At 49.7% G+C, this 21,553-nt stretch overlaps 1 protein-coding gene across 2 annotated transcripts in view; it reads left to right on the forward strand.

Moving 5' to 3' along the window:
- Positions 1-21,316, forward strand: part of Hck (HCK proto-oncogene, Src family tyrosine kinase) — a 40,791-nt gene extending 19,475 nt beyond the window's left edge. The window contains exons 3-13 of one of the 2 annotated variants that reach the window (XM_027945201.2): positions 1,404-1,443; positions 1,772-1,874; positions 2,486-2,584; positions 4,077-4,180; positions 7,371-7,520; positions 8,219-8,371; positions 9,665-9,844; positions 11,177-11,253; positions 15,137-15,290; positions 18,549-18,680; positions 20,778-21,316. In XM_027945201.2, the coding sequence (XP_027801002.2) occupies positions 1,404-1,443; positions 1,772-1,874; positions 2,486-2,584; positions 4,077-4,180; positions 7,371-7,520; positions 8,219-8,371; positions 9,665-9,844; positions 11,177-11,253; positions 15,137-15,290; positions 18,549-18,680; positions 20,778-20,980 (1,395 nt within the window). In that variant the 3' untranslated portion in view covers positions 20,981-21,316. The remainder of the gene's footprint in view (positions 1-1,403; positions 1,444-1,771; positions 1,875-2,485; positions 2,585-4,076; positions 4,181-7,370; positions 7,521-8,218; positions 8,372-9,664; positions 9,845-11,176; positions 11,254-15,136; positions 15,291-18,548; positions 18,681-20,777) is intronic. The other variant, XM_027945202.2, reaches the window with a different exon arrangement.
- Positions 21,317-21,553: the final 237 nt, after the last annotated feature.

The raw sequence follows: 21,553 nt of genomic DNA on the forward strand, positions 1-21,553 counted from the left end.
TTTGCCCCTGGACAGCCCATAGAGATTGAAAACAACCAGCCGTTGCTTCCAAATCCCTTCAGGACACGAGTTCCTGGCCTCTCCCCATCCTGCTGCCCTTCCTCAGCAAGATGCCTCCAACAGGACTAATTCTTGAAAAGGGAGACTAATGGAAGTCACCTCTCTCTTTGACCTTTGACCTCTATTAACACAGCCTGAGATGATATGAGCTTCTGATGCTAGTGATGCCCTGAGCGGACCGCAGATCACAAACCCGAAGGCACCCCCGGGGTCTGCTCCTCTTCTAACCTGTGTGGCCCTGGGACGTTTCTGGGCTGTAGGCTTCCAATTCCCAGGTTCTCAGAGGCCCTCTGAGTTGTCACCAGCAAAAAGCAAAGGGTTTCTCCCGCCAGTGTCTGGTTGTCCTCTCTGAACATCAGATTTAAGGACTGTAGTTATCAGCGGTTCCTTGTCCTCAGCTACAGGGGGCCGTGTGGTTCCCCAGTCAAACCAGAGCGGTGGGGAATGTTTGTAATGAACCTTGTGAATCTCCACCCCCCTCAAAATCGTGTCTTCCACGGTGTTCCCTAATTTCTTCAAGCGAATGTTTAATGACACATGTGACAGACAAATATACTCTCCTTGAAAACAGAGAATCACAGATTACATCTAGAGCCGCAGTGTCCACTGCCCCATGCTCCCCCTCCACTTGAAGTGCCCCAGCCCCCAGAGGAATCCACGGTTGTCAGTTTGGAGTGGACCCTTGCAAAACTTTTTCCATAAATTTACACTCACACCGTCTAGTGTGAGGCCATGGAAAATATTGAAGATATGTATTGTACTTATCATTCTGCAGAACTAGCTTTTTTTTAATCCAATGATGTGTCTCTGAGGTCAAGTTATATGAGTCTTGACCTTCCTCTTCTAAGAGATGCTTAGAGCACCACCATCTGAGTGGCAGATCCCCCTTTGAATGGACACTTAGATTTTTTTCACATACATAATGGAGTCTTTTGTTCATGGGAAATATTAGTGGACCTACAATTTCTTCAAACATTGGAAAACACTGATCTGGACCAACTCCCTCATGTACATGGAGAGGAAGTGTCAATCCAAGTATGTCCAAAGCAGAGGCCCTAACTCAAAAAACCTGTATTCTTTGTGTTGACTCTGCCTCTGATGTGCTGTGTGGCCTTGGACATGTTCTCTGACCTCTCTGGGCCTCCTCCCATAACACATAGGACTTAGGATAGGATGGGTATCCATTTTTTCCCCCTGTGGAGCTGGGGATGGAACCCAGGGCCTCATGCGTTCTAGGCAAGTGCCGTACCCCTGAGCTACACCCAGCCTCCTTAAAACGCACAACTTTCATGACTTCTTGCACATTCTCAGATTCATTTTCCTCTCTCTCTTCTTCCTTCCAGGGGCCTAACTACAATGGCAACCCCCCAGGGTTTGTGGAGGGTGAGTACCTGGCAACCAGGGTCAGTGGAGTGGGGTGCTATGGAGAGGGTTAGGTCAAGTTCTCAGTCCAGTTTGAGGCAAAAATCCCAGAGGGTCAAAAACATCCTTGAACACCCCCTGAACCGCCCTGAGACTCTGGCCCAGGCCCTGGCACTCCTGTCACACTGTCCAGGGACACGAGCAAAACACTATTCCCTCTCCACCCCGGAACCGTGCCGCGTGGCAGGAGCCTGCTCATGCTGGGACAGCAGAGCTGCAGTCCAGGGCCGGGGGCGGACCCCCGCGCCTTACCTTCCTGCGCCTTACCTTCCCGCGCCTCTCCCTCCAGCAGGCTCTGAGGACACTGTTGTGGTCGCCCTGTACGATTACGAGGCCATTCACCGTGAAGACCTCAGCTTCCAGAAGGGGGACCAGATGGTGGTCCTGGAGGAGTGAGTCCCCACCCTGTCCCCAGCTCGCCCACCTCAGTACTGCATTAGACCCTTGTCTTCAGGGAAGACCCGAGAGGCTGGCCCAGAAGTAGATGGCTGTGGTCCCAACAGAGGAGACAAAAGGGGTGGTTGTCACCCCGATGGGGGCCACTATAAAGGGGACCTAGCAATGGCACAGCCCAGGCAGAGGGGAGCAGGGGGAGGTCTCTGAGTTCCCGGGCTCCATCCCCTTCAGCTGTGGGGAGAGCACCAGCCAGTGCTGGGCCGACAGGGGAGCAGGGCTTGCTCAACCACACCCTCTGGGCTCAGCAGAGCCTCTGTGAGTCCCCGTGGGCACCAGGCCCTGCCTTGGGCCAGCTACAGGGCCAGTGAGGGCGAGAAGGGCAAAGGCCCAGTCCACGGGCTGTGAACTCAGGGACAGGCTTGACCCTCATGCTCAGTGGGTACTGAGTCCATATCTTGTCGTGTTGCTCAGGACAATCTTGGCTCAGCCCTTCACCCTATTGACCTTCTGGGGCTGGGGGACTCTCTAGGCCAAGTTGGGGTGACCTGAAAGGACTGGAGAAAGGTCCCTCTGCTCCCTGACTCCTCCCCTCTTTCTTGTCCCTTAGGGCTGGGGAGTGGTGGAGGGCACGATCTCTGGCCACCAGGAAAGAGGGCTACATCCCAAGCAACTATGTGGCCCGCGTGAATTCCCTGGAGACGGAGGAGTAAGTATCGCATTTCTTGCTTCCAGAAGGAAGCGCGATTGCCTCAGGCCCTTTGCACACACTGTCTCCTGTTGGCACGCTCTCCCCAGGCTCCTGGCTGGGCTGGCTTCTCACCCTTCAGATCTCAGGGAGGCCTCCACTGGCCACCCATCTAAGGTGAGTCCCCTCTGCAACTTTCACTCATGTGAGCCTGTTTTATCCCCACAGAACACCTCGTGCTAGCAGAAAACTGATATCATTTCTTTGGTTATTCACCTGTGCATTGTGCACCTTCCCTGCAAGGATAAGCGCTGGCACTTGTGCTCTTGAGTTAGACTGTTTGGATTTGAACACCCCCTCTACAATTTCCAAGTTTTGGGACCCCAGACAAATTGCCTGCCCCTCTGTTTTTAGTTTCCTCACCTATAAAATCAGAATAAGAAAGGTGATAATTCCATAGAGTTGTTGGGTAGATAAGAAGAACTCAATGAATACTAGCTATCTTTCTCCCCAGCTGATAACAGAGGAAACAGTGGCCCAAAGAGGGAAAACAACTTGCTTAAAGTCACACAGGGTTTGTGGCAGAGCCAAGGCCACCTGACATCTGTTCTGGGGCTTTTTATTTTTATTTTTATTTTTGGTACTGGGGATTGAACCCAGGGTGCCTAACCACTGAGCCACAATCCCACAAAATATTACAAATATTTTGCATTTTATTTAGAGACAGGGTCTCACTGAGTTGCTTAGGGCCTTGCTAAATTGCTGGGGCTGGCTTTGAACTCACGATCCTCCTCCCTCAGCCTCCCAAGTTGCTAGGATTACAGGCATGCACCACTGTGCCCGGCTTTTTCCTATCATCCCTGTGAGGGTGGGGATGGATTCAACTGGGGCTACTTGAACTTTTCTACCCGATATTCCAAATATTCAGGAAGAATGAAGAAAAGTTCCTAGGATATGATCCCAATTACAAAATTCTTTCCAATCTCACGTTCAAGCCTAGGAATTCATACCAACTTTATTTTCAGCTATGTATATGCAGAGAAAGATTGTCGGAAAAGCTAGGGAAGTTCAAGGCCTCACTCCACAGACCCCAGGGCCCTGAGAAGGAACCTCCCAGGGTCACCCGTGCTTGTGAAATTGCAAAATTAAGATGCTTGTCCACAGCCGGCTAGGACAGTTGTCCCTGGACTCTGTCTTCCTATCCATCTCCCTGTCTTTCCGACTGAGTGGCCCTGGAAAGACCATTTTGCATTTGTAACACCGCATTATTTTTTGAAGTCCCTCCCCCAAGTTCCCTAGGCTTCAGTCTCAGCAAACTGGATTTGCCTCTGGCAAAACATCTGTTTGGACATCAAACGGTGATTGTTTTCTCCAAAATCTCAGAGTCAAATGATGCTGCAGGAAGCCAGCCCGCAGCCTCCCCTTGTCCTCCACTGAGTCCCGAGGGCCCCCGGGCTCTGCGTGAGAGGGACAGACCGCGCCGGCTCACCACCTCTGCGTCCCTTTCCCTCAGGTGGTTCTTCAAGGGCATCAGCAGGAAGGACGCAGAGCGCCACCTCCTGGCTCCCGGCAACGTGCTGGGCTCCTTCATGATCCGGGACAGCGAGACCACAAAAGGTGACGCCAGCCCTCCCCACCTTGTCCGGTGCCCCAGGCGCGATGCCACCACCCCACCCTCCGAGCGCGAGCGCGCTCCGTGGAGGGTGGAGCGACCCACCCAGGTGGCCAGGCAGCCGGTTCTCTCCTGCCCTCTGCCGGCGGGGTCCAAGCTCTGTGCCCCATAGCCCCAGGAGGCCAGGCCCCCAGCTGGGGAGGCAGCCATGTGGCTCGGGAATCTATCCAGCCAACCCTGGAAACTGGATCTTCGCTAGCTTGTATTCCCCCCTGTACTAGGGAGAATCCAGGGGCCTCTACCCTTGCCACACCCCAGCCCTCTCTACTTTTCATTTTGAGACAGTCCACTAAGTTGCCCTGGCTGGTCTTGAACTTGAGATCCTCCTGCCTCACCCTCCCGACAGACTGGGAGTATAGGTGTGAACTATCACATCTGGCTACTAGCTTTTATTTGTTTATTTATTTATTTGTGCCAGGGATTGAACCCAGGGGTGCTTAACCACGGAGCTCCATCCTCAGCCCTTTTTATATTTCTTAGAGACAAGGTCTCACTAGGTTATTTAGGGCCTTGCTAAGTTGCTGAGGCTGGCTTTGAACTTCCAATCCTCCTTCCTCAGCCTCCCGGGTTGCTGGGATTACAGGCGTGTGCCGTTGTGCCCAACTTGGCTTTTATTATTATTTTTTAAATCACCATATATCTTGTCCAGAAGCCTAATTTCTCCCTCTATAAGGAAACCGGGTAGGGTGAGGCCGTAGGAAGACCCAAGCCGGCCTCCTCTGGACTCTGCCTGAAATGCTCCTTGGAGGAGGTGTTTGGAGGTTCTGTTGTCTGGAGCAGCCTCCTGAAGTCCCTGTACGCTGAAGGTGACATCTTGCTCAGTGGTGATGGGAGGGCAGGAACAATGCCTGAAAACATTGTGTGACAACCTGGCCTCAAAGGCTAGCTTTCCCCAGGGGATGGGCGACTTTAAGTTAAGCTTCTGTAGTTTGGTTTCTGTGCTGCTGATTCACATAAATCAAGCAAGTTGTATAAACTGGGACCTCACGGGACCCTAAAGCAAACCCTTCTGCGAACATTGATCAAAGCATCAGTGTGACCAACTGGACCCCTGTGACTAGGACAGTGTCACTCACGGTCAGTGTTTCAGGTCAGAGATTGTTTATTTTCTCCCACCCAATAAGCCCCCCTCGAGGCCCCAGGGGGAAATGTACAGAGATCAAAAGAAAGACAAGGCTTCCTGTCGCCCAGCAGCTCTCCTCTTTGGTGTGCCCAGGACAGCTTGGGGACAGGGCTGGTCCATGCTGCAGACAGGGACAGAGCAATCAAACAGAGTCTCACAGGCCGGTGGGGGCAGGAGCACAACCCTTGTCCAGCCTTCATAGCCTCCACGGCAGGGGCATGATGGCTGAGCCACCATAACAAAAATTGCAGCATGAGGCCCCTGAATATCATTCTGCTGGTTTTTTGGATTCTTCCCACCCTATGGTGCATGAGTCAAGCCAGCCTCATCTGGACTGGGACAGAGTGACTAAGAGGGAGCCAGTTGCTTGGGTTTGAATCCTGGCCATGCCACTTACCACCTGTGTGGCTTTAGGGGAGTTACTTCATCTCTCTGGGCCCCAATCTCCTCATCTATAAATCAAGGCTGGTAATATTATAAAACCTCTACCTCATGGGGGTTATTCATTATTATAAATAATGTCATTAATGTAATTATAATTCATTATAATACATATTATTCCTTTGCATTTATTGTTCATTTGTACAGGGTGCTTAGAACAGTTCCCAGTCAGTAGTTAGTCATTCACAGTTTAGCTGGGCTGGGCTCAGTGGCAGGTGCCTGCCTTAGCATGCACAAGGCACTGGTTTCTATCCCCAACACCTCCATAAATAAAGATCAATCCAAAACAAACCTTCCCTCAATCCTATGAGGAAGGTGGAAGACGTGCCAAGGGCACCAGCTCGCAGATGGCAGACTGTGGTCATGGACTCCAAGACTTGTGTGTTTCTGGTCCAGGTGATCACAGTGCAGCAGGTTCCTACGTTGTTGTCACAATTACTGCAAGCCCAGTGGCTGGGACCCTCGTAAACTTGTTACATACAGTTCCAGGGGTCAGAAGTCTGACCTCACTGGATTCAGGACATGGCGGCGGCGGCATCGCGGCGTCAGCTGGCTGGTCCCTCCTGGAGGCTCTCCCTGCCTGGCTCTGGAAGCCACCAGCATTCCCTGGTTCTTGGTCCTTCCTGACTTCTCTCCAACCTGTTATTTCCACCTCCTGCTGCTGACCTTGACCTTCTCACCCCCCCCCCCTGCTCGGGACCTGTGCTTACCCTGGGGCTCCCTAGATAGTCCAAGATAATGGCCCTGGCTCCAGATCCTGAGTGTAAAGTCCCCTTTACCATGTAAGGTGGCCCGTTCCCAGGTTCCAGGTATGAACATCTTGGGGACCCCTGCTCAGCCTAGCCTGCCTCGGTGTGGTCACATGTCAGTAATCGGATCTTCTGTATGATTTGTCCTTTTATTTGTTTGTTCCTGCATAGTCTGGCTTGTTGTTTTTTGTTTTTTGGTACCAGGGATTGAATCCAGGGGCGCTTAACCACCGAGCCACATCCCAGCCGTTTTAATATTTTATTTAGAGACAGGGTCTCACTGAGTTGCTTAGGGCCTTGCTAAATTGCTGGGGCTGGCTTTGAACTCACGATCCTCCTGCCTCAGCCTCCCGAGCTGCTGGGTTTCCTGGGGTGCACTACTGTACCCGGCATGTCTTGACTTTCTGTTTCATAGACTGATGTAAGTGGTAGATAAATACCATAAATACCGAGGGTGATGATGACAGGGACCATTTACGGAGTGTTTGTTCTGAGTACTTTACAAGATCACTTCTTTTGATGGCCAGGCATTGCGATGAGGGAGGGAGGTGTGTTCCCATCTCACAGATGAGGAAACTGAGGCACAGAGAGTCGATACAGTCTCCTCGTGCCCAAAGTGTCATGGATGGACATGGCAGAACCAGGGTGAGAACCCGGAAGCATGATGCCACAGCCCACTCTGCCCTCGTGTGCTCCTGCCCGGGTGCCAGGGTGGCGCCAGTAGCAGCTTTGCAGAGGTGTCGGGAAAGGGTGTCGGGTGCAGACCGGGGATGGCAGGTCCCAGAGGTGCTGTCCTGAGGGGTTTCTTTCTGGCCATTGCAGGGAGCTACTCTCTGTCCGTGCGAGACTACGAGCCCCACCAAGGAGACACGGTGAAGCACTATAAGATCCGGACCCTGGACAACGGGGGCTTCTACATTTCCCCGAGGAGCACCTTCAGCAACCTGCAGGATCTGGTGGCCCACTACAAGAGTGAGTCAGGCCTCGGGCCACAGGCCACCCTACAGAGCCCACACCCCGCCCTGCAGAGCCCACACCCCTTGGTCTTTAGTTTTCAACATATTTGTGGGCTTTTTTGGGGGGAAGGGGTACTGGGGATGAAACCCAGGGGCCTCGACCACTGAGCCCCAGCCCTATTTTCTATTTTATTTAGAGACAGGGTCTCACTGAGTTGCTTAGCTCCTCGCTTTTGCTGAGGCTGGCTTTGAACTGGAGATCCTCCTGCCTCAGCCTCCTGAGCTGCTGGGATGACAGAAGTGCACCACTGTGCCCGCAACACTTCTGTTTTATTTGTTTTGCTTTGTGTTGCTGGGGGTGGAAGCCTGGGCCTCACTCACGCTGGGCAGATGCTCAGCCTCTGAGCTGCACCCCAGCCTTCAGATGTCCCACCACAATGGGCCTGTCCCCAGAATCCCAACCTCTGGGTGCACTTTCTTACCCTCCCCAGACAAACAGTTGCTTTGGATTCTCCTGAAGCCTTGGGTGTGTTGGGCAAGCGGGTGGGAGAGGTGTAAAAGTGGCATCCCGCCCTGCTCTGCTCCCTGGGGAACATCCCTGTTGGTGGCAGGCAGGTGGGACATCGGCCAGAACACTGCCAGGAGGCCTCTGAGGGGAAGCTCCTGCTGGCTCGGAGCTTGCTGTCCTCGACTGACCGGGGGACTCTATTCCAGAGGGGAAGGACGGGCTCTGCCAGAAGCTGTCAGTGCCCTGTGTGTCCCCCAAGCCCCAGAAGCCGTGGGAGAAAGACGCCTGGGAGATCCCTCGGGAGTCCCTCGAGCTGGAGAAGAAGCTGGGCGCTGGGCAGTTCGGGGAAGTCTGGATGGGTAAGGACCCAGAGTCCACAGCCCCAGAGGGAGGGCCGGAGGGGACAGTGCGTCGGCTTCCAGGAACTCCCCAGCCCAGGGACGGGGATTTGAATAAGAGCCATAAGGGGGATTCCTCTGATAGCGAACCAAATGCCCCTGCGGTCCACACGGTCCACGCGCTGATCTGCCTCTGACGTCCAGCCTGCTGGGATGGGAGCTTCGCTCGGGGAAGTGGGAGTCCTAGATGAGGAGTCCCCTGGTGGAGACGGTCTGCCATTTGGGTTCACGAACCCAGAGGCCCCTGGGGATGGTGAAGGGGAACAGTGGGGAACGGAGCTTGGACCTTCCAGGTGAGCTCAGGGCTGGCACCAAGGACAAGCCGTTCTGAGCCCCTGTCCTGTGCCCAGCAGCTCCTCAGACATTGTGTGCTCAGAAAGGCACATTCCCCGCGCCCCTGCTGTCTTCGGGCCGCAGGGTGGACACGACTCCTGGCCCCGCGCCCCACTGTGCAGATTCTCCACTGCTCGCTCCCGCAGGGGTGCAGCCACCCGGTTCCCCCCGCCCACCCCGTACACTCAGCGGAAGAGCCACGCACTTTAAGAACATTTATTGAGCGTATTCCAGGCACTGAATCAGAAGAATGAGGCAAAAGGGAAATATGGAGAGGAACGTGGGACGGATCAGAGTAGAGGGGCCCCAGACCCTCCCTCTAGGAGGCCCCAGATCTGCCCGAGCTTCCTGAAGCCAAGGCATAGATAAGATGAAAGGGATCAGGAAATCAACAAGCAGGGTCTGAGTCCCTGGGGTGGGATAGGGGCGGTGCTCAAGGGACTGAGTGGCACTCAGGGTGATTCATGTATAAGGCAGCAAGAGTAAGTGTGGTAGAGGACGGGGCTGGAGAGGTGGGCACACCACATCAGGTGCATAATGAGTCTGCAGTTTATTTCAAGAACAGTGTTAAGACTGAGGTGAGATGTGTGGTGGAGTGTGGTAACCTAAGTGGTGTTTGGGAATTATTTTTTAATCTTGTGACAGCCCCTCAGAAAGAATGGTTATTATTTCCACTTTGCAGATGAGGAAACCATAGCTCAGAGAGGTTAAGTGACTTGCCCCAGTACACACAACAGGGAAGCAGCAAACCAGTCTTCTAGCTCATACCTGTCTGAGCCCAAAGCTGTGCCCTCCCTCCCTGTCTAAGGGCTGGGAGGGCAGGAAGGGCTTTCTGGAGGAGGTCCGTTTGCAGTTGGTCTACCAGGGATGAGGGAAGGCAGCAGATTCCAACCACCTTCCCTGCTCCGTGTCCCCCTTCAGCCACCTACAACAAGCACACCAAGGTGGCGGTGAAGACGATGAAGCCGGGGAGTATGTCGGTGGAGGCCTTCTTGGCCGAGGCCAACCTGATGAAAACGCTGCAGCATGACAAGCTGGTGAAGCTGCACGCGGTGGTCACCCAGGAGCCCATCTTCATCGTCACGGAGTTCATGGCCAAAGGTGCGCCTGCTGGGAGCCGGGGGCGGGGGTGTCGGCTGCCGCCCATTCTGGGAACCGCAGAGACGAAGGTGGCTGCACGTCTGGCCAGGAGGCCTGACCACAAGCACCCAGCGGGCACCAGCCAGCCAGCCCTCCTGGATCATGGGGTCACCACGGGAAAGGGAGAACCTGGGCCACCGGGAGAGGGACGTGGCTGGAATTCCCTGAGCAATGAGGCGAGAGGCACGTGGGTCCCTGGTGGCTCACCGTGAGCCTCAGAGACCAGGGTGACTCTTTTCCTCCTCAGCCCCTGTCGCTGGGGCCCCGGTGCTGTGGAGAAAAGAGCAGAACAAACAAAATCAGCTGGAGGCCACGCCCACCTTGTGACAATTCAGCATTTCCCAGGGTTGTTTCTTAGGTCGCCATTTCATGACCATTTTCAATCCCTGCCCATTTGGAGATCAACAAAAACTTTTTTTAAAAAATTTTTTTAATATTTATTTTTTAGTTTTAGGTGGACACAATATCTTTATTTTACTTTTTATGTGGCGCCGAGGATCGAACCCAGTGCCTCATGCATGCCAGGCAAGCGCCCTACCACTTGAGCCCCAGCCCCAGCCCAACAGAAACGTTTTACACAACCTGTTTGTGCTTTGAAATCACAAAACTCCCTTTTCTAAATATACAATTATGCCAGTTTGTTTATAACTCGACCCCAGGTGCCCAGGCTCAGAGGGTCGTCTCAGCCAGAGGGCCCCACTGGCAACCAGAAAGTCCTTTCAGAAAAACTCAGGTTCTAGTCCTCAAACGTGAGGCGTGGTAAGCAAGTGCGTTTATAAAATCCATGCTCTGGCTGAGGCTGGGGCTCAGTGGTAGGGCGCCTGCCCAGGTGTGCAAGACCCTGGGTTCAATCGCAAGTACCGCAAATAAATACATAAGCCCATTGCTGTGGCCAGACATGGTGTGAGCACCTCTAGTCCCAGCTGCTCAAGAGGCTGGGGCAGGAGGAGCACTTAACCCAGGAAAAACCAGTCTGGGCAACATAGTGAGTCCCAGTCTCAAAAAAAAAAAAGCCGGGCTTGGTAGTGCATGCCTATAATCCCAGCGGCTCAGAAGGCTGAGGCAGGAGGATCGTGAGTTCAAAGCCAGCCTTGGCAAAAACAAGGTGCTAAGCAACTGTGTGAGACCCTGTCTCTAAATAAAATACAAAATAGGGCTGGGGAGGTGGCTCAGTGGTTGAGTGCCCCTGAGTTCAAACCCCGGTACCCCCACCAAAGAAATTGCAATAAAAAAATTTAAACCATCCACTAAATAATAAGAATAGTAAATGTCCCTCCTCCCTCCCCAATGCAGGAAGCCTGCTGGACTTTTTGAAAAGTGGAGAAGGCAGCAAGCAGCCCTTGCCAAAACTCATCGACTTCTCAGCCCAGGTAAGAGCCTCATGGTGAGGCTGTGAGGAAAGGGACAGGAATACAGCTATTGATTCAAGAAGTAGTTATTGAACACATACTGTGATCAGAGTGTGAACAAAACGCAATGGTTAGCAACTGTGGTGGCGCACACCTGTAATCCTGGTGGCTCAGGAGGCTGGGGCAGGAGGATCTTGAATTCAAAGCCAGCCTCAACAACTTTGTAAGGCCCTAAGCAACTCAGTGAGACCCTGGCTCTAAATAAAATATATTTCTTAAAAGACTGGAGATTTGGCTCAGTGCTTAAGCACCCCTGAGTTCAATCCCTGATACAAAAAAAAAAAAAAGTAATAGTTATTAACTGCCCAGTATAAAAAAAAAAAATCCATCTTTGGGGGCTGGGGTTGTGGCTCAGTGGTAGAATGCTCACCTCGCATGTGGAAGGCACTGGGTTCGATCCTCAGCACTACGTAAAAATAAATAAACAAAATAAAGGGATGTGTGCATCTTCCCCAGCCTGGGTGTTTGTCACTTCTACCTTGTCCCATGGTCTTTGCTATCTGTGGGAAAACCAGGAGGACAGGAGGCTGGGGGATTGCACAGCCAAGCAGTCAGCCTGGTCCAGGAGCAATCAGAGAGGGCTTCCCAGAGGAAGCTGTTGTGAAAGACAAGTTCTGAGGAGGCAGAGGAAGGGCAGGGTGTTCTAGACAGAGGAAACAAATGCCCAAAGGGGAAACAAAGGAGCAGCTGGACCTGGGGCTGGGCTTTCTGGACTTCCCAGGGCAGAGCTCATTTGCATATGCAAATATCAAGGACCCCAAGTGCACTGACAAGGTCTAACAAAAGGCTCTGTTTTCAGAGCCTGGAAACCAAGGGTATATGGAAATGGAGGCCTGGTATTTTCACTGGGATGCCCTTAACATCTGGGAAATAATAGTTGGTCTGTTGCTAAATTATAACCATCAAGTAGCAGAAACCTTGCAGGGTAGGGCACAGACTGACATAAGCTACTCTCCCCGTTTCACAGATGGGAAAACAAAGCAAAGTGGGGAAAGAGGTTCTAGGCCTCAGTACATCCAGAAGCAGAGGTGACTCTGAGCCCAGGGACAGGAAAGAGCCTTCCTGGGGACCTGGTTTTTACCTCCAGGCCTAGAGAAGCAGACGCTGCAGCAGGAGGGTGCCCAGTCCCGTTATCAACTGGCTGTTGAACTAGGAACGACTCTGGGTCTCAGTTTTTCCTTTGTCCAATAAGGGAATTGGACCACAACCGTGTTTGCCAAGTTTGATAACATTGTTTAGCCACAGCTCTGTTAGTGGAGTGAAGTTTTTGTTTGGTTTGGTTTGGTACCAGGGATGGAACCCAGGGGCACTTTACCGCTGAGCCACATCCCCAGCCCTTTTAATTTTTCTTTAGAGACAGGGTCTTGCTAAGTTGCTTAGGACCTCACTGAGTTGCTGAGGTTGGCTCTAAATCTGTGATCCTCCTGCCTCAGCTTCCTGAGTGGCTGGGATTACAGGTGTGCGCCACTGCACCCAATGTAGTCAAATGAAGTTCTATACAGTAGTTAAATATATAAAATTATAAGGCAAAAGAGCGCTGCTCTGGTGGAAGCAAGCAGGGAGGAGCCTCATATGTGGCCCTTCTTTCCTCCCCTGATCCCCAGACAACCTGGAGGTATCCATAAGATTCAGCTTGAAGAGCCCCAGGCTAGCATATCCTTTCCAATTGGTCCAGCTCCAATTCTGTGACTCCCTGATGCTCTTGGAAGCAAACCCAAGTACCAGTGCCTCGAAGAAATGATCTGTAAGCAAATGGGCTTAGGGTTTTGCATTGATCCCTTTGATTCCATCTCTGCCTGTGCAGCTTTGAGCAAGGTGCTTAACCTCTCTGAGAACTGGGAGCATGGATAGCCACGGTCAAAGAGAATAGTCTATGGCAGACACGATCCTAAGCCCTTGAATGTAGGCTTAGAGAATTAACCTTCACATGACCTCCTGGAGGCAGGGACTGTTATTATCTCCCTTTATAGAAAAGTGAGGCAGAAGAATGAAGAGATGTCAGCTAGTGGGTACTAAAAAAGTGCAGCCTTTTGACTGCACCATACAAAGTACTAGACCAAAAGGTCAGGTGGAGTCAATGAGGAGGACTCTGAGCCCACCTAATACCTGCCATTAGCCTAATAACTCTTGCTGATGGTTCATCTTCTTAGAAATTCCCCCACTCCCCACTCCCACACCTCCCACTCCAAAGAAAATCAGAAACCCTCAAGTTTTTGTTCCCAAATCCAAACCTCAGTTCCCCCTGCCTCGGATGCCCCCTGCTGTCCATGCCGTGCAAGTGCACCACCCGCTCACCTCAGCCCTTGAGCCCCTGGCCTGGCCTTGGTCTGTCTGGTCAAACCCTTCGCCCTCTACCTTCCCAAAGGGCCTCATCGAATTGTACTCATGCAGCCCTCCAGAACTCCGGCTTTCTAGGGTTATTTAGAGGCAGCGTATTTTAGGGGCAGTAGATTAGGATTCTTTAACCTGGGTTTGAGGCTGACATTCAGTATTTTCCTGACGGGGATCATGGTGATTCCCAGCTTGAAGGGACCAGAGGCCAGTTTGTAAATTGTGTTATTTCCTGGGTATCTGAGGATTAACCTTAAGCATTTTCTATCCAAACTCTTAGAAGAGAAATGTCTCTAAGACACAAACATGTGTGTCTTAGGCTTCCTGGGCACCTAACGTGAATGTACCCGCCACATGGTCTGTTATTCACTGGGCAGCTACAACAGTCTAAAAATCTGCATCAAGGTGGGTGTGGTGGTGCAGACCTATAATCCCAGTGCTCAGGAGACTGAGGCAGGAGGATGGCGAGTTCAAAGCCAGCTTCAGCGATTTAGTGAGGCCCTAACAATTTAGCGAGACCCTGTCTCAAAATGAAATTTGAAAGGGCTGGGGATGTGGCTCAGTGGTTAAGTGCTCCTGGGTTCAATCTATGATACAAAAAAAAAAAATGTGCATCAAATCATGCACACTATATTGGCCAAATTATATTATTACGTTGTGTATGTGCTAATATGTAACGATAGATCCTGTCATTATCCACAACTATAATACACCAAAAAAAAAAAAATGAAAAAAATCACGCACACTGCTGCTCAAAGTCTAATATCTCCCCTCGCCATCAGAATAAAATCCAACTTCCTCTCCTGGACTGCAAGTCTGTTTGGAACTGGTGGTCTCCCTTTCAACTTCAGTTCTCTGAATCTTCGGCTCATCCTCCCTGGCCTCTGTGCTCTTCCACTGTTCCACGAACACCAGCTCATCCCTGCCTCCAGGCCTTTACACCTGGTATTTCTGCCTGGAATATTCTTATTTATTTGACACACTTTTTTTATTGTCATCATTCTGATCTTTGCTAAAAATTCACCTTCTCCAACCAACTTTCCTGACCACCCAACAAGCCCTCAATACTTCCTGTCCTGTAACCCTGTCTTCTCTGTCCCTTCTGGTACTTATCACCATCGTCAGGAGCTTTGCCCAACTCACCGTCTGGCACCCATAAGACCCTCCGTAGATTGTTGTTGAATGAATAAATGAGTCTTCTCCTGGAGAAATCATCGCATTGCTTTTTCCTTGAGGACACTTCAAATGCTCTCTGGAAGTTTTGTGATTCTAGAGAAATCCCCCAAATTGAGCAGGCCTTAAGGATCCCCCAGCCTGGGTGGATCCGCAGAGAAATGCCAGTCTGAGCCCAGAACCCTTCTGACAAGACGGAGGGCTGGCGCAGATGTTCTTCACTTTTCTCCCACTTGGTCAGTCCCATCCCCGCCCCCCCCCCCCACTGCTCTGGTTTAGGGCGAGAACCTCTTGGGCTGGGCCAGATCCAAGGGTGAGAGTGTCTCCGTTTCGGATGCAGATTGCAGAAGGCATGGCCTTCATCGAGCAGAGAAACTACATCCATCGGGACCTCCGAGCCGCCAACATCCTGGTCTCTGCTTCCCTGGTGTGTAAGATTGCTGACTTTGGCCTGGCACGGATCATCGAGGACAACGAGTACACGGCTCGGGAAGGTAGGGAATGCCACCTGCAGCCCCACATGCCCTCTCGGATGGGCTGTGAGTGAGTGCCAAGAGGAGATGCCTGCGAGAGTGACAGCAAAGGGCAAATGTCCATATACCCAATATTACCTCTGTGTTACGAAGCTGGTGAGGTCTTTCTAGTGTCTTGGATTCGAATCTCTCCCAGAGAGGGAAATTTCAGAGCAGATTGAGAAGCACTGATCAGTTCTAGACTTAGTGAGGCAAGTACATGTTGAAGTTTAGGGTTAAGAGTAACTTGATAGCTGGGTATACTGGTGAATGCCTATAATCCCAGCAGCTTGGGAGGCTGAGGCAAGAGAGCTCCTAATTCAAAGCCAGCCCCAGCAACTTAACAAGGCCCTAAGAAACGTAGAAAGATCCTGTCTCTGGATAAAATATAAAAAAAGGACTGAGGGGCTGGGGATGTGGCTCAAGCGGTAGCTTGCTCGCCTGGCATGCGTGCGGCCCGGGTTCGATCCTCAGCACCACATACAAAAAACAAAGATGTTGTGTCAGCCAAGAACTGAAAAAATAAATATTAAAAAATTCTCTCTCTCTCTCTCTCTCCCCCTCTCTCTTTAAAAAAAAAAAAAGGACTGAGGATATGGCTCAGTGGGAAAGCACCCCGGGTTCAATCCCTGGTACCAAACCAAACCAAACCAAATAAAAGGCAACTTTAGTCTCCCAATGTCCATGAACAGTAGGATGGACACATAAGTTGTGAAATATTCACATAATATAATATAATACCAGGCAGCAATGCAAAGCACATTCTAACCCCACAGGCAACCAAATGGATGATTCTTACAGAATGATATCAAATTGAAATAAATCACCCAAAAAAAGTGTTGATGCTGAATGCTTCTGTCCATACGAAATAAAAAATAAATAAATAAAAAGAAACTCATAATAAAAGTTCATAGCAGCATTATCATAGTTGCCAAAAATGGAAACAGCCTTAATCAATGTTGATCAACTGATTAGCAGATAAACAAAATGTGGTCTATTCATTCAATGGAATGTTATTTGACCATACAGTGGAATGAAGGATTGAAAGATGCTGCAATATAGATGAACCTTGGAAACAACATATTAAGTGAAAGCCAGGCACACAGACACATCTCATATGAACGTCCAGAACATAATGTGCAGTCATAAACACAGAAAGTGACTTTGTGGCTGCCTAGGGCTGGGGTGGAGAGTTGGGAAAAAATGAGGAATGAGTACTATGGAATTTCAGGGGGAGTGTGATGAAAATATTCTAAAAGTGAATATTCTAAAGGTTATTAAACTGTATACTTTAAATGCATGGATGCTGTGGTCTGTGAATTGTATGTCAATAAAGCTGTTAAAGAAACGGTTAGGAGGCTGAGGCAGGAGGATCATGAGTTCAAAGCCAGCCTCAGCAACTTAGTGAGGCCCTAAGCAACTCAACAAGATCTTGTTTCTAAATAAAATATAAGAAAGTGCTGGGGATGTGGCTCAGTGGTTAAGCGCCCCTGGGTTCTATCCCAGGTACCAAAAAAAAAAAAAAAAAAAAAACTGTTAAAAAAAAAAACAGGCAAAATTCATTTCTAGTAACAGAGGTCAGAATAGAGGATACCTGGAGTAGGGAAGTAGTGATTAGGAAGGAGCAGGGGAGACTTCTAATGCTTAAAGAGTTCTATACCCTAATCTGATGGTGATTACAAAGGTGTGTATTTATTATATGTATGTATAATAATAGTATAATAATAATATTTATATAATAACATTATTATTATTATATTTATATAATATATATTATATATAATAATATGTTATATATAATAATATTTATATATAAGTGAAATGCATTTATGTATAAATATGCATTATATGTAAAAATGCATTTATATACATATAAATGCATCAAGTTGTACCTTAGAGTTTGTACGCTTTAATCTTATGTTTGTTATGACTCAATAAAAATGTTTAAACCAGTCAGGCGTGGTGACACACGCCTGTAATCTCAGCAGATCTGGAGGCTGAGGCAGGAGGATAGCCAGTCCAAAGCCAGCCTCAGTAACTTAGTGAGACCCTCTCTCAAAATAAAAAAACCAAATGAAAAGGGCTGGGGATTTTGCTCAGTGGTTAAGCACTCCAATACTAAAAAATAAAATTAAAAAGTTAAATTTTATTTTTTTTAAAAAAAGGAGGATGTGTAATTTCTAAACCAGGAGAAGATAAGCAGGAAATAAAAACTCTCTAGATCTAAAGGAAGAAAGGGAAGGAGAAACACACACACACACACACACACACAGAGCAGTTTCTTTTTTTCTTTTTTTTTAAATATTTTTTTAGTTGTAGATGGACACAATACCTTTATTTGATTTATTTACTTTTTATGTGATGCTGAGGATTGAAACCAGTGCCTCCTACGTGCGAGGCAAGTGCTCTACCACTGAGCTACAGTCCCAGCCCCAAGAGCATTCTCAATCCTCAGTCATAATGCTGGTCTCATCAGATCCAAAGAACATGCAGATGGCTCCCAATTTGTGATGGTTCAACTTATGATTTTTCCACTTTGCAATGGGGCAAAAGCGATCCACATCCAGCAGAAGCATACTTTGAGTTCTGATCTCTTCTCCAGACTAGTGATATGCAGTAGGGCCCTCTCTCACCATGCTGGGCTGCGGCGCTGAGCCGCTGAGCCCGGGGAACAACCAACCGACCCTCTGCTGTGTGACTGAGCTAAGATGGTCAGGAGGTGGGGTGGATTCAATGCGCTTTTGATTTATGGGATTTCCACCATCACGATGGCTTTATCAAGGTGTAAGCTCATCCTGAGTCAGAAGCATCTGCATCCTCCACACCTAACTTAGTTAAGAGAAACGCTAATGAGAGGCTGACTGAGCCCCTCCCAGGGCAGGTGGAAGGAAGTGGGGAGCAGGGAGGAGATACCCTGTGACCTCAGAGACTTGAGCCAATGTCCTCCCCTCCCCCATTTCCAGGGCTGAGGAGACCAAGGTACCAGCTGTGAAGTCTCTGTCCCCACATTCTGTGCCCTCTAGGACTCCATTCTTCTGAGCTATAGTTCACTGGAATATCATTTGAATCAACAAGGTGTCCACTCTCCTTTGCCATCTGTCCTGCAGATGGATGTCCCCTGCTTCCACAGCCCTGTGGGGAGCAGCTATTGCCCTGTCCTGTTTGTTCCCTCGCCCTAGCAGAGACTCAGCCCCAACTGCTCTTCAGAGGCCCCTGACTCTGCTCTGTCCGCCCCTGCAGGGGCCAAGTTCCCCATCAAGTGGACAGCTCCTGAGGCCATCAACTTCGGCTCCTTCACCATCAAGTCAGACGTCTGGTCCTTTGGAATCCTGCTGATGGAAATTGTCACCTATGGCCGGATCCCTTACCCAGGTAGGGAAGGGGGCATCGGCTTGGGACCTGGCCAGGCACCGGGTCCATCTCACTGGTATCTTCATTCACAGTCCTTGATCCTCACCCTCCACCTTCCCTTGCCTTTCCCATCTCTACTAAAGCACCACCATCTGCCCAATTTCCTAAGCTTGCAGTCTAGGGGCTTCCTCGGCCCTCTCCCCTCTCTCACCCCTTATCATATCCAAGCAGTCACAGGGTCCTGGCCATTCAACCGGAAACACGTCCCACGTCTGCCCACCTCTAACAGCCTTACCTGCTCCCAGGCCACATCACCTTGCTCAGCACCGTGGCCTCCCAATCTGTCCTGCTGTTTCTCCCCTCTCTCGCCTACAGATCATTCTTCATCTGTGGCCAAAAAGATTTCTCTAAACTGCAAATCAGATCTTGTGCCTTCTCCACCCCTAATTCTTTAACGGTCTCCATTATAATTAATACAAACCCTCCTAATGCCTCACTGACCATCAGGCACCACATGATCTGGCCTCTGCCTCCCTCTCCAGCTTCCTGCTGTCCCCTCCCCAGTCATCTAAAGTATAGCATGTCTCCCCTGTGATTTCCTTTCATAATATTCTATGCTATATTCATTCATGGCGTCCATCCTAATTGATAACCAGGTATTTGTTTAATATTTTCTCCATCAGATTCCGAGACCATAAGGCCAGAAATCATGGCTGTATTCCTTACCAGTGACTCCAGTGCCCACCTCTGTGCTTGACCTATAGTGGGCTTAGTAATGACTTGTCAAATGGATCAATATATCCCCCTGTCTAAGGACAGTGCCCAACACTCAATATACAAAGATGAATACCGAGTAGATTGCATGTAGATTGAATGCAGATGCATGTAGATTGCCTGGGACTCAGGGAATACTTGGGGTGTCTGTAACTAGAACACTGGGGAGGATCAAGATGGATTTAAAGAGTCCCTGACTTTTTACACATACAGCACTGAATTTAAATCCTATCCCCATCAACTAAGACAAACTAATGGAGTGATGCTACTTTTCAGAAGAAGAAAAGATAACTTGCTGATGGAGAGGTCAGGGAAGGAGAATAGAGAATGATTATCCTGGCTTTAATGGAACAGTAGAAATTCAAGAATTGTTTTAGCCTTGTTAAATTGGAGGTGACATATAGACATCCAAGTAAAGATGTCTAAGGGAGCCCTCGAATCCATGAGTTTAAAGTTCAAGATTGAGAGTATAAAATTGGAAGCCAGGTACAGTGGTGCACACTTGTAATCCCAGCAGCTCCAGAGGCTGAGGCAGGAGGATTGCAAGTTTGAGGCCAGCCTCAGCAACTTACCAAGATCCTGCCTCAAAATTAAAAAATAAAAAGGGCTGAGGATGTAGCAATGATAAAGTACACCTGGGTTCAATCCCCAGTACCAAAATAAATAAATAAAATCAGGGATCACAGGCATTTAACAGTTGTTCTAATACGTAACTAATATAAACCTAAATTGAACAAGGAAATCGTCCCACTCACAAGATGACCTTGAATCTGGCCATCTGACTTTTGTTTTGTGAGAACACTAGTAATCCAGGCAATGGGTTATAGAGCCCTGTATCCATTTGAATGTACTAGGCAGCAAATAACAAAAATAATAGACAAAGTGTTTCTGAAACAAGAGGCAAGTCATTATTCCCCATCGAAAGAAGTCAGGCCATGGTGGCTGGTTAGTTCAGCAGCCGAACAGCTGTCAGGATGCTGAGTTAGTTGATGGTGTTCCCCATGTGGGTAAGTTCGTTGCTATAACTCCAAGTATTGCGTCATCTCCCAGTGTCCAAAGGAAGAAAGGAAGGGGTGTGCGCCATGCCTCGCTCAATCAGGAAGGAGAACATCTCCTGGAAATCTCCCAACGGACATCCCCCTCAGCTCCCCTTGTTCTTTCCTGGGTCCCAGGCCCTAGCCACAAGGAAAGCTGGCAAAGGGAGCATCTGGCTTTCTCAGTGGGAGGGGCTCAGCCTGCAAGGGGAGATGGGGAGCCGTGGTTGTTGGGGTGGCCACTGTATCTGTCCACCCTGGGCTCCCACTTCTCAATCCCTCCCTTTCTAATTCTCCGGCTCCTTCCCAGGAATGTCAAACCCAGAGGTGATCAGGGCGCTGGAGCACGGGTACCGGATGCCTCGACCTGAGCACTGCCCTGAGGAGCTCTACAACATCATGACCCGCTGCTGGAAAAACCGCCCCGAAGAGCGGCCCACCTTTGAATATATCCAGAGTGTGCTGGATGATTTCTACACGGCCACCGAGAGCCAGTACCAACAACAGCCTTGATGGGCAGGACCAGGCCGGGGCCAGGAGGTGCCCAGGAGGTGTCTCCAACACCAGCCACTGGAGCCCATTCATCCTTCCCATTCCCAGACACCCACCCTCACTGCAGCCACAGTCTCCTCATCTGCCAAGTGGATGGGTGGACTGGACAGTCTCTTTTTGACTCTACCAATCCACACTGTGCCATTCTCAGGAGTCTCCCAAATTGATATTTCTATTGCCTGGGATGATTGAATTCCAATTACAGCTGTGATTTAGAAATGTTTAAAATTATAAAATAAATATATTTAAATAAAAGCTATTGAATAAAAGATATGAATGCCAAGGGCTTTACCAGAAGTTCTGCCCTCCTGTCCTTCCAGTTCCAGAATACCTATTTGCCGTCTTGCTGCGGGCGGAAGGACATTCCTAGAGAACAGAAGTGTAAAAAAAAGTGACATTCAATGCTCAAAGTTTTCCAACTGCTCTAAAACAGTTGCTGGCTGTATTAGTTTCTTATTGCTGCTGTAACAAGTGACTTCAAACAATGCAAATTTATTATCTTATGGTTCCAGAAATCAGAGTTTGAAATGAGTT

This window comes from Marmota flaviventris, chromosome 2 (assembly GCF_047511675.1).
Source record: "Marmota flaviventris isolate mMarFla1 chromosome 2, mMarFla1.hap1, whole genome shotgun sequence".
Lineage (NCBI taxonomy): Eukaryota > Metazoa > Chordata > Mammalia > Rodentia > Sciuridae > Marmota > Marmota flaviventris.